The sequence below is a fragment of the Haemaphysalis longicornis genome, unplaced genomic scaffold, assembly GCF_048455015.1.
Source record: "Haemaphysalis longicornis isolate Haplotype H1 unplaced genomic scaffold, Haemaphysalis longicornis Haplotype H1 scaffold_28, whole genome shotgun sequence".
NCBI lineage: Eukaryota > Metazoa > Arthropoda > Arachnida > Ixodida > Ixodidae > Haemaphysalis > Haemaphysalis longicornis.
In genome coordinates this window covers 2,659,380-2,672,510 of record NW_027526329.1, presented here as the reverse complement: position 1 = coordinate 2,672,510, position 13,131 = coordinate 2,659,380, and the positions used below count along the sequence as shown (strand labels likewise).

The following is a 13,131-nucleotide window of genomic DNA, read 5'->3' as shown; positions in this document are numbered from 1 at the left end:
GGAAAGCTGAAGTGGTAAATTATTTAGATTTATTCCACACGTACTTGCTATTAAAGATAGTACTCATCGTTGAATACGTGTTCCACATCTTGCAAGGAAAATATAAAAATGATTTCAGAGGTACATGTATCCTCGTCTACTCTCTGACTATGTCTACGCGTTGTTGAAAAGAGTATGTGTTACAAAGGCCTCCAATTTCTGTTATGGCAACGAAAGTGTGCACTGCAATCACCATTACCGTTTCCACGTCCAGCAAGACCAATTGGAAGGTAATATCTGTGTTCTGTACGTCAGTAGAGAGGCCGCAAATACATCCGGAGCGTAGTTATTCCCCAGAATTTGAAGCAACGATAATGTTCCGGTTATATCCGCGCCTGGTGTGAGAAAAAAGGTTGGTAAGTTCATTTATGCCGGTTGTACATACCCTACAGTGATCAGCCAGTGTTTGCTGTTTGTTTCTGAGGAGCCCAGCCTGCAGTCTTTTAAAAGTTTGAGTGCCATCAGCGCTTCGTTAATCATGATATTTGTAGTTAGCGCAGTTTGCTACGTAATACCATGGCTATCCTTCTGCGTGAGAACCCCTCCTGTTATTCCAGTTCCTGATTACTACCACGTACCTGTTGACGGATTCAAACTTTCGCCCAGATGCGAAAGTTTCATGAAACCATGATAACACTCCCCGGTCGAATATTTTTAGTGTACTTTGTCCCTGCGCTTCGTAAGGGAAGACGAAAGACATAAGGGCTTTTTCTTGGAAGAGACTGCACTGTTCAACATGGTTTCCGCTTTTGTTCGACGGTAAACTATATTTCGTATGTTAAAGAGCTCTTAATATCCTGTCTGCCACCCCTTCAATTTTTACACACCGCAGAAAAGTCTGACATAGTGCGAAGAGTTACCGACTACAAGGTTGTTGATGGGACTGCATTGTATAGGGTAAAAAAACTACTTACTCGAACTGCAAGTAAAGAACGTACCACCGGACATATCGTTTGTTCTATTGCGCAAATAATTGCGAACATTAGGCGCTTGTCTTCGAATTTAAATTACAAAGGACCGTGTTAAGGGCCAAGCAATTCGGGTACCTCAGTAGACGGGACTCATAAATATACAAACCTTTAATGTGAAATTGTAACTGAAGCCAAGATTTTTGGGGGTGGAAGCAAAACAATCAACATAATAATGTTTAGGAATTGCTGCAAGTATCTTTTTGGAAGTCGCTTGCTCAACAGAGTGTCTCCTCTAGCCCAGAATCAACATAAAATTATGCCACCCAGGAGGTGAAGTACATTTGAAAACTATATATTGGTACTGCAAAGGCAAAGTGACTGGGGAAATACCCTACAGGAAAGTTGAAATTCTTCAACGATTGAGCAGTTACAGAAACTTTTCATTGTAGCTCCTCAGGACGTTGGGTCTGTTTTAAAAATTGTGCTCGTCTTAGCATAGCTAAAACAACGAGCAACTTCATGAGAAACTTCACTTTACATCATTTCGAAATACAGGGCGCTAAACAGCGCCGCATAGAAAATACATTTTTAAAAGCCGTTAATAACAGCTTGTGTATATGATTTCTGATTGTGATCCCTGATACAGAGCCGCACACAAACTGACGCGAAGTAGTTTTCGTTGTATTGCGGAACACAAAAACATTGTAGAATATAAAGGGCTGGTGTGAGGATATAATTTTAGGGATTGTGTTTTTCGTAGGCTACAAAAGGAAACCGTATTAGCAGCTTTCTGAATTTAAAAGTGTGGCTGAATACAGAGCCGCCAGAAGGCACGATTTCCCCTTCCTGATGTAGACCACGTCATTTCTGTTGACATATTTTATTCTGTTTCACATCTGGCGTTAACGGGGTGTGCATAGACTGGTTTAAAGACAACAAAAACAAGTTAAATTTCTTAAAAGACTACAGTTTGGGAGTAGCATTGTTCATGGGCAATAATTGTTTTATGTCCGCCAGCTTTTTTTTATCTGGAAGCAAAACGTGCTGTGACAATACCCGGCCGTCTGCTAAGGCTCTAGATTCCCACTTTTACTTAGCGACCTTTCGGTAGAACAATTCAAAGTTAGACACCAAAAATTACTTGCAGGCGAGGTATATATTATTATCTTATGTCTATTCAGCTCTTGTTTCATCTGGAAGCAAAAAGTGCTTTGACAATACCCGGCTATCTGCTATGGTGGCTTCAGATTCGCACTTGTTCTCAGCGGCGTTTCAATAGAAAACTTCAAAATATGACCACAAAAAATACTTGCAGGAGAAGTATTCGGTGTTGGAAGATACTTGGATGATCACTTGTTTGTCCTACCACGTAATGAACTGTCATAGAACGTTTAAGCTGCCGTGGAGACGTTTTAAAATACCAAAACTAGAATAAATATCACCAGAGAGCTTGCTGCAGAGGTCACACCGCTAAAAAGCGCATAAACCGATAACCGACAAAAAAAGAGACCCACAAAAGCACTGACTCCAACTACCTGCAATTAGAACAAGACGCACCCTAATATGCATTCATAAAAAAAGGATAAGTCATGTCAAATCACCTATCGTCATTTCACAAACCTTTGGTTAAAATTGCTTGAACCAAACAAAACAGTTATGGGAATGGCAGACACGCGGCACGTATTTAGTGAGCTCAGAATATAGGAGATCCTAAATAACTTGTCTTTTCTTGTTTTAGTACAACGAAAGGCGACTTTGTCTATTCTTCCTCTTGCTTTGCTATTTCAGCTGACTGGATGGTATCGTGTATTATTTCATAATTATGAGTGAAAATCATGACACACTTCTTAAATAAACGGTGGCAGCCCTTATAGGCGCATGTCCGACAATGCAAGCTTAGAAGCCTTTCCAGACCACTCTCAAATTAGTGTCGCGTTCCCGCAACCTGCTGTTAAACCAGCGGCCCGTTTGCCCTACGCAGTTCTCAACACCCGACAGGAAAATCTTCTATATTACCCCTTCAGCACATTCAACATATCTTGTGTTCTGTTTGACCGGGAAAAGGGTTCCCCTTTAGAGTTTGGCCTATTTTTTTTCTCCGTGCGATAGCCCTATGAATTACCAACAAGCCGGAACCCTTCGACTTCAATTCTTATACGAAAGTCAGCTTAAATTTCTTAAACATACAGATAACTGCCGGCACAGACAACCGCCAGCAAAAAACAACTGCCGGCAAAGGCCGACCACCCTCAGCAACTGTGCTGCCACGCGAGAATTTATATTGTGTACCGAAGTTCCCTGTGTTGTGGGAAGATCTACGTGCCGCAGATGGGGTGCTGCTTCAGTATGCGTTTAACACAGCAGAGATTGACCAAAAACTCGTACGTATACAAATTTTCCTGGTTGTACAAAGCGAGTGGATGTGTGCCCCCACTCGTGCTAAACTTTTCTGCTGTGAGAGAAAACGTATTTCTCTACCTGACCCGTACAATAGAGTGGTAAACGTTTTGTGTATCAAAAAGGGCTCACTCGATCGCTGGGTATTTACCCGCAAGATGCCCGATTAGTTGGCACTGTTGTACACAGTGGTACTAGTTATTTTGGCGTTTGTTATTTCGTAAATATTAGGCCACCGCACAGTTTTTACTTTTGCAAGTTCTATATCCGTTTCTGTTATTCACGAGTGCAATTCAAATCAAGATTTTATATTTTAAAAACGCCGGCACGAAGCAAGTTTCACTAATGCGTATTTCAAAATAATTTGTTGCAGTACTTAAGGAAAAGGAGATAAGCCAGAGATAAAATATTAGTTTTAGATTGTATAGGACCCCCCCCCCCCCCCCGTAGACCGTGCTTTCAAGGCCAAGTACATTTGTGAATGCCCTATTTTCTTTGAGATACGAATGCATATGTGTGTTGTGTTGCCCAAATTCAAAGAATAAAGAGATGTAAGTGGTGATGAAAACTAACCAGAAGACACTTAGAGTTCTCCAATTGAACGTTCGTGCTTTCGCAATCAGTGCATAAGGACCGCTTCGGTGTCTTCGTAGATATTTTGCACGACCTGACTGCGCTAAAATTTCGTGTCCCATATTTTTACTGAAAATAAATAAGAAGCATAGTTATTGCGTCTATACAATTTATGCACAAAAAGTACTTAATTATTTCCACGCAGGCAATGGGCAGGCTTCCAGAGGCTGTAGCGGCCTACACGTCGAGCGACTGTCCGTCATATATGTGTCTCAATGCTACGCGAACTCGGTACGATGAGGAGACTAGAGAAGTGTCTTACATGTGGAACTTCGTGGGTCCCAACAGCACAATGACGTGAGTCAATAAACACGTTGCCGTTTAAAGCATTTAGTGTGTGGAGCTGTTGGGCCCCAGGTACTATATTTTTTAAGAGCCTGGAACAACCCTGCTTACGTACAAAAAGGAGCGGGGTCGAATGGTGGCGCAGCTAAAGACACAACCGGCCCGGTACATAGACGGCGGGTAACAAGCTTTGGGTTCATTGATCTCCACCAGCTACTCCAATATATAAGAATTTTATTTCTTGGTGGCTGCTAAGTACCTCGACGGAAGGCACTAGAAGAATGCAGTAAAGTTCGCGCAGTGGTCAAGAAACCATGACTATTTAGTTATTCTGGATGTTACTAAAGACAGCCCTACACACTCATAGCTCCTGCGGCATTTCGATTGTGGTAGCGATTGTCTTGTAGAATCGTATAGTTATCGATTAAGAAAAAGAATGCTTTTGGTACCGCCGAAAATTATCGTGTTGAAGAGTAACTCCACGCAAAAAACATTAAAATAGAAACCTTCGCCTACCTTTGTAATATTTCGGGTGCATATTTTGGGTCTGGCTAAGGAGGTAAATTGCACATGCGTCAGGGACCCATCGTACAAACATTTGGTTTTTGGATTCAGTTTCATAAAATCTACTTTCAAACATTTGACAGCTGGGTAAAATATGGATGCAGTAAAGCGCAGCTTTGTACGACTAATTGAAGGGAATTCTCGCGTTTTCGTGTACGAGGGAAACTTTTTCGACACAAAGCAAGTTCATGCGGAAAAAAGCGAGGTTGGAGAGGAGTTAAAACGGGAGGATTTTTTCTGGCTTTTAAGATGGCGTACCTGCACTCTAGTATGCATTGACGATGTCTGTGGGAGCGGTGCATCGAAGGGAGTGAAAAAGTCTCGCATCAGGGTGCTAACAGGGAGTTATCGCGCGAAGTACACCTGAAGCGATCTCATCGGGTAGGGTGGTGGCGGTGCTGGTGGTGCAGGATCAACTTAGTAAATGCAATGCCCGGGGGAGCTTCACAGACAGATAAGTAGGCCACGCGTCAAACGTAAAACACCTGCAGTACGTTGATACATATTACAATGACGATAAATTATTTCAGAGAGCGCAATAACATACATCAAATAAAAATACTTCCCTTCTGCTTCACTCCCAAAATAAAAACATGCTCATAAAAAGACTGAACTCATAAATATGAGAAACACATGACCCCCTTTGTTTGCGATCTCCGTATGTGGCTCCTAGCCTAAATAAACGCAGATTACTTACATTTGATTGTAACACCCTTTAAAAGGTGCCTGTGAATCGGTAATATCTGAAACTTACTGTTCAAACACTTTTATTTACGTGCTGCGTTTGTGTGCCTTGCTCATGTTGGAAGATTTAGATGGAAAACTATAGCTGTGCCACGTCCTGTCATTTTTCAAGTGCAAGCTGCCTTTTTGTGCCATCTCAATACAAATACTCCTTTCTTTCATGAAGAAGAAGCTCGTTGTTTGACATACATTACGGAAGGACGATAGACCAGACATGGTTTTACATCGATGGTGGTAAGTTTAAGTTCCATACATCCACAAAACTCTTTTTGCTGATGCGTATTGTAAAAGAAAATGCTTCTATAAATAGGATATGATCTACCTTAGCCTGGACTCCACTGCTTCAAAAGAACTCATGTGTGGGCTTCATGAACACAATATTTTTGAAACTGTGCTACACCTCCATTCTCTCTTTTACCCTCTCATAAGTTTGCCGCATGTCCTTCCCTTTAGAAATAAATGACTACTACAACAACAATTATAGTATACTAGCAGGAAGGGATAACACAGTGATAAACGTTCGAGCTGTAATAGTATAAAAACACCTTAACAACCAGGGATTTCCAAGACAAGTCCATCTTCCCATATGCCATCTTTTCTTGGCGACGCGGATGCATCGGTGTGCTGTGTCGTCATAACCAAAAGAAGATAGAGAGAGCTAGAGTATGATCAAAATAAAGGGAAAACACGTGGTGTTCTGTAAATGAACATTCATGTTTTAAAAATTATACATAAGTGCTTAGGCATACCAAACCTTTTTTTTTTTAGTTATTTACTTGGTACTTCCAAACACGGATGGCTGGCGGTGCCTAAGGTCGAATTGTTTCAATTGGGAGTTGTGTTTTGTATTCTTTCAAATTTTTAGTGTCGGCGTATGCACGTTGTCGACACAAACAACCTTCTCAGCGTTGGCAACGTGTTCAATACTTCAGGCCAAGTATATTTTTTCAGCAGCAGATTCTCCGAATATTTTCGTACAGCTGCGTGGACACCGCAGAAAACCTCAAGTGCCATAACAACCTCGCTTTGGCTGAGATCTTTGTCATCCCACGGAAGAGCTTTGGCGTACGAGCAACAAGAAGTGCACTACAACAAGGCCACCAAACAAACCCGCGTTCGTAATCCACCTTGACGTTCAGAAGGGTACTGCGATGCGTCTGTAGAAGTGACCTTAAGAAATGTATACATTTCGCCGGGATTATTGCTTGAATATTTTGATTGGTTCCTTACTTATATGTGTTTACTGCAATACGCAAGGCCAAACTCATCAACGAAACAGTTTGGCGAGGTAATGTTGTGTTTTAATAAAATGATTACAGTGCAGAAAAGAAGCAAAATATTTAAGGAAGTTCATACCTTCCTTACTTTCCCCCCTCTACACGAGTTTTTCACCGAGACGAAATTACTAAAGATGGAGTTGCTCCACATCATTATTTTCCTAAATGGCAGTATATAGCATCGGTGTTTCAAATTTTGTATTCTTATGTCAAAGGATTTAGGTGACGGGTTAGTGTGGTTCGTTCCGACTTGTTAAAATGAAGAAAACTTTAAACAGATTTTGCATTCCCGCTAAAAAATAGGACACCAAAATTTAGGACATTGACGGTAATACTAGTGATTTATTTACTTATTAAGACCTTGTGACAGACGATCAAATTCAAGAGCAGTAATTTAGAATTGTATATGGGGTTCGACGTCAGAATTACAGCTTTACAGCTCCCGTCCCTCTAAAGACTCAGGACAAATAAATTATTTCTGTCTTTCTTTCTTTCTAAAAAAATTGCGGTATTAACACTGACAATTCGGAATGGCGATCTTAACCGCGAGGAAAAAGTAGGGCACAAAATGTTTCTCAGCGGGTGCGCATTCGGTCATCGCCCTCATATAGTTAAGAGATGCCTACAGCGGAAGATCGAATAAAAGAATCAAATGAATCATCGTTTGTACTACCGGTATTTACTGAAACACATCAGTTTGAACAATAACCAAACACCTGTAGAGCACTTAGGACTCACCGAAGGGTCATAAAATTCAGAATGATAGCCGTGACGTTGAGATATTTTAGAAAAATTAAAGACCAGCCTCCTATCACTGGGGAGGCGGTTGGGGAGAGGTATGTCATGCGGAGTCAGCCATCGCTGTAACAAAATGGTACCAGTAGGCCATCGCTGTAACACAAGGACACCGAAAGAAAGCGCTCGGACTACAGGAAGACACAGCTCTATGAAGGGACAGGATATAAAATGTTTGAAGAATACATGAAGCAGGGAAGGAGATTAGCAGTAAATGACCAATCAAGCAGTACACACACTATTATGTTCATATCCCTGATGATGATGATTATAAGCTTTGGGCCTCATATTGTGACCATCAACGTTGGCAAGGAAAGGCTGCCGACTGGCCGCAATGCTGACCCGAAGTGACATTGAAAATGTGCCTAAAAGTCGACCACGCTAATAATTTGACCAAACCAAATGAGACCTTTGAAAAGGCGACAGGAGCAAACAGAAGCCAAAATCAGAAGTTGATAGCACACTGTACGCTTGCATCAGGGCGCAAAAAAGGAAAATTTACACCCCCCCCCCCCCCATAATAGATTATTTACGTGCAAATCTAAATTCGTTAGTTTATTATAAAATAAAAATAAAAGTCATACCCTTGTAAAGTACGTGGATACCGTTGTTAACTAACCATCCTGCATCAACAGGCTCTATTGCCTGTATTAGGCAGCTTGAGAGGCCTAATTAAAGCTTTTTTATGGGAGGTGGCCATCAGTGCCATTTTTAAGGCGCTGTTCTAAATGCCACCTCATGCACGCCTTACCACCTGGCATCCCTGTACAAGGCAGACGATAAGGATGCGGTGGCTGTGTAGCATAGGGCTACTTGGCACATTAATCATTGCAGATGGACTGCAAAGTCCCCATTTACAACGGTATGCAGATCAGGCATGCAATTACCAGCGCGGATGCCTTATCCTATATTTTTCAGACAACATTACAACGCTTTGTTCATGTACGTAAGGAACCCATTACCAATGTGCTTAAAACATGCGTGTATTCAACAATGCAAATACTAGATATATCCACAGCTATGGAACATGCAGATGAACAATCCAATTCCTGCATCCTTACCACTCTACTAATCTGCGGAAATAAAGCAGTGGCTTACAGTATGAAAGACACGTTACACTGACATCTCGAAAACACACCTGTTAAAAACTGTCTTTTTTCAGATTCCTGTCGCAACTACACTGCTTACATGATGTACAGCGACTACCAGACATGCTTGGTTACCATATCTCCGTACTACCAGGACAACAGTAAGGGCAGTGCTCCTTGAACGTGGTCAATCATATCAGCAATCGGCTGCTTATTGCAATAAAGTGGGACGTAATTATATCGGTGAACACCTTGTAGACACGAGTTCTTCAGGGGAAGGTAAAAGATTATAGGGACAGGATATGGAATGTTGTAGCTCACTTGTGCATTGTTTGTGCGTAGTAAAATCAAACTTTAACTCGTTTACACAAGAATTCTTTGTTCTATTTTGCAGCAAATTTTGTTCTAAATCGCATCTTTTTATGACAAATCTTACTGAGTTTTATTGTGCCCTTCCCCCATTGAATGATTTCGAGGGCAAATTAGATATAGACAACCGTGTTTCAGGCTACACAATCACTAGACACGCGTAACCTTTCCTCCTTTGGGGATGTCAGGCTATTTCTTTGAAACGTATTTATTTTCCCTGACATGTGTCCCAAATAGGATATAACCATGTTCCATATGCACCAGTTGCGTTAATAGTAAGTGCAGAGCACTTTAGGCGCTTGCCTTGTCGTCCTAGCTCGCTCCTTCGACCCAAGTATATAGAGCACAAATGCGGCGTCCCGGGGTAAAGCTGGTGTTCGCGGCGTACTCCAGAGGCTTCGAAAGCCAAGCGGTATATAGAGATGTGCGTTCGAAACTCGTGAAACGCTGGCGCTTGTCATACATCTCCCCGTTGTTTAGCGTAAAACAAACCATAGACACATTTAAAAAATATATCCGCAATTAACTGGAAGCGCTCGCGTTCCTTTAAGTAAGGACGCCCGTTTGGTTGGTTTTTACGATAGTAAACGTAATATGTGGCAGTGCAACTCCCGCACGAGCGGGGAGAAAAGCACGAGGAGAACACAACTCCCGCTGGCGCAGCTTCAGACAAGGGGCGAGGCAGCACTGCGAAGGCGGAAAATTTGAAATGCTGTGAGCGGCAGCAGTTAGCGGACAACGGCGCGGCGGCTCATTATGGCGAATCACTGCTCTGCACTTCAGAGAGCTTTCACATTAAGTGGAACGGCTTTAGTTTTGGGGGAGTTGATCTGGAGATAATGTTTTTATGCTACTTTGGGCTGGTTCTCGTCAAACTCCCTGAAAGGGTGTAATTTTACTGATTTTCATACAGCAATTTTAATGAAGGAAGCTGTTGGAGTAATGCGGTCAGGATTCTGTCCTCCACGGGAACGTTTACTCAACTGCAAGTCCGTGGTGCACATTGTAATTGCGAAGTGCGACGAGTTCCATAGACGCGTTGAGTCCGCTGGCCTCCCGCAATTCTGCAAAGCGTCTGTTGAGAATTTTTTACAATTGCTCAGGATTTATCTTTACTCCTCTGTGGTGCATTTTAGTGAAGAGTACGTTGTTCAGAGAGATAGAACTTGTATTAGTTTGCGTATGGCAGCGAAGTTAACTGAACAGGCTTTAACGCATTTTGTTAACATATTGCCTCGTGCCTGGAGGCAGCAACAGTTGCCACCATGGTTCGATATGTCGATGATTATCTTGTTATTATAAAAAGAGTGGAAGCTTACGAAAGACCCCGTGCTCTCGACTGTCTTCTTTAAGTTTTTAGAATCAGTGCTCAAGGACTTCGGTTCATGCACGAAATGCAAGAAAATTGCTGTCGGCAGTACCTTGACATGTGCATATACATGAAACGCATGCTGGAGGTATATTCTGCGATCACATAAAAGAACATTTGGGGGTTAAATTTGGCCCGCCCAAAATTATAAAAATTAGAATAGCACAACAGTGCGTGTAGCTTGCTCTATAGATAAGTCGCGTGAAGTGCATTTCGGCCCTAGCGCCACGACACCAGTCCCCGCTGAAAGAGGAGGTTTTGCCGGGGAAACCATTGAGTTCGGCGGAGAGCCTTGTTCCTGAAATAAAAGCGGGATAAATCTTTCTGACAAAAGTGAGCAATCTGAAAAATACGACCAGTGATGGTAATTTACCTCCATTAGCTCCCGGATTGCCTGAAAAAAATTACTGCCACCTCCCCTCGCGGGAACCCCTGTGTAGATGCGACGCATAGGGGGTTCCGTTGTTGTTTCTGTTAGGTTGATTCTCCCATCGCGTGAAACGTGCCGCGAACCCCATGCCGCGGCTATGACGCAACGTGGCGCGGCTATGACGCAACACAACCCAACACAATCCACTTTATTGCAATCCAATCCAAATCCAATCAAATCCAATCCAAGCCAAGCCAAGCCAATCCAATCTAATCCAATCCAATGCCCCTCGCGAGAGAGTGTTCGGTATCGGAGAGGAGAGGGGCTGAGTGGCGGAGAGCGCAGCTCGCGCGGCGAGGAGAATGGGGGAGGGGTGTGGACGGACGACAACCACGCTGTATGAAGGGACAAGGCGAGTGAATGAGATGCAGTCGCATCTAAAAGATGGCGGGGAAAAGTGGAGTGTCTGTTGTGTTGTGGCTTCGCACAACGTGGGTCAAATACATTAGCTATTAAACAAAAGGAGCTGAGGTTCAATATTGAATGTGAGTATGGTCGGTTATGTAATAGAGGATTCTAATGAATTCCCCTCGGTGCGAACGTGCTCCAACCTCAGGGTGCACTGACCTCGCTTTGTCGGCACGCGAGCGCAAGCGTGTCCAGTTTCCTTTTAAAATTCGGGGCGGTGGTGTACGGTGGCACCGCCCTTTCTTGCCGGCCTTCAGTGTGGTTTCATGTCTAGATGATTGCGGCCTCTCGGGAAGGCAGCCCCTAAGTCAAGGCAAATTGCCGTCATCCATTTTGAATTTCACTTCTCTTTTATCGTCATAACAGGCTAACCGCGTTTTTTACCGGGATTCCAGATTTGCTTGCCCTCCAACCTCACAGATTGAAATGACTCATAATAAATTTTTTGTTCCACTGTCAGATGTATATAAAACATTGAGTTGGGTGTGATTGTTGCCCTTACCCTGAAAAGCACAAAAAAGATGAACTATCATTCAATAAATGGTATTTCTTGCGGAGCGATAATCCTGTCTTTATGTTATATTGCAGTGTGTATGCTGTGGGTGGCGACGTGGGCGGTGGAAAACATTCCTAAGCGCTGCATGGACGCCTTTCGTGTAACATGCGGCGAAGGATATCCCGACTTCTCCAAGGAGCTCTGCTAGGCGACCTGGCACAAAATTTAACCGCTGGAGACACAGCACCAAACCATAGCTCCAGTGCAGCTTTCAGTTCTTTTGGGTGTAGTACCTTGAATTGTTGTGTTTATCAGATGTAACTTCAGAAAATTTTTTTTTGTGCGGCAGTTGCTATTGCATGAAAGTGTTTTAAATAAAAGTGCCTTTGATAAACATGAACTTTTCGATCATGCGGCGGTTGTAGTCAAACGATATAGTACGTGTTCGTTCGTAATTCTAGTGGAGTGTGTATCATTGTTTTTCTTTTCAGGACACTTGTACAAGGGTATCACAAAAGTTGCTTTGTAATAGAGAACACAATACCATTAAAAGAAGAATCCATGTAATTTTACGCAGCGAAAGCATGATTTACGAAACCTCCTGCATTATCCGCTTTTCTAATTCATAAATAAGATTCTGAGGGCGAGGTCTTTTAACATAGACACTCCGCCACGACAGAGTAACCACTTTCAGATGCGAAGCATCTTATGGTCGAGGCTGTTCCGTCCGCCGTTGTGTGGGTGCCGTTGCGCGGCGTCCTCACCCTCACTGCGAGTGCCTGGCCAGGTACCGCTGATGATGATTGTGGAAGGATGCCCCTAGTGATTGGCCAACCAAAGAATCCATTACGAGATAGCTTCGCGCTCAACCACCGTCGTCATCTTCCCGTAGAGGAACCCTGAATACCACACCCCCACTGCGCATGCCTTTTCGGGCACCGATTGTGATGATTGTGGCAGGGTGTCCCTAGGAATTGGCCAACCACAGAATTCATCACTAGATAGCTTCGCGTTCAACCACCGTCGTCATCTTCCCGTAAGGGAACCCTGAGCGTTATGCGAGGCATTCCTCCTCTTCTCTCTGACGCTCCTCTCCTTTTCGGAATTCCTCCTCTCTTTTCTTAAGCTACTCTCTTCTCTGGGATTGCACAACAAATGGAAACACCTGCAGGTCCGCGCACGATAGTGCGAAGCAGCTTAGGGTTAAAGACGCAACGGTAGCTGCTGCATACTCCGCTGGGGGCGCCCCTGTAGCTCCGCGGTATAATGACGCGCGAGCGCACTCCGCTTCCGTCATTCTCCTCACGCAGCGCCGCGATCGAACTG

General features: G+C 43.3%; 1 protein-coding gene across 1 annotated transcript; it reads left to right on the top strand.

Moving 5' to 3' along the window:
- Positions 1-300: 300 nt before the first annotated feature.
- LOC144172978 (uncharacterized) lies at positions 301-12,147 on the top strand. Its single transcript, XM_077701564.1, has 5 exons — positions 301-391; positions 4,126-4,277; positions 5,740-5,807; positions 8,808-8,894; positions 11,898-12,147. Exons 2-5 carry the CDS (start codon positions 4,129-4,131, stop codon positions 12,011-12,013), a joined length of 420 nt encoding a protein of 139 aa, XP_077557690.1. The 5' UTR covers positions 301-391; positions 4,126-4,128; the 3' UTR covers positions 12,014-12,147.
- The last annotated feature ends 984 nt before the right edge of the window (positions 12,148-13,131 follow it).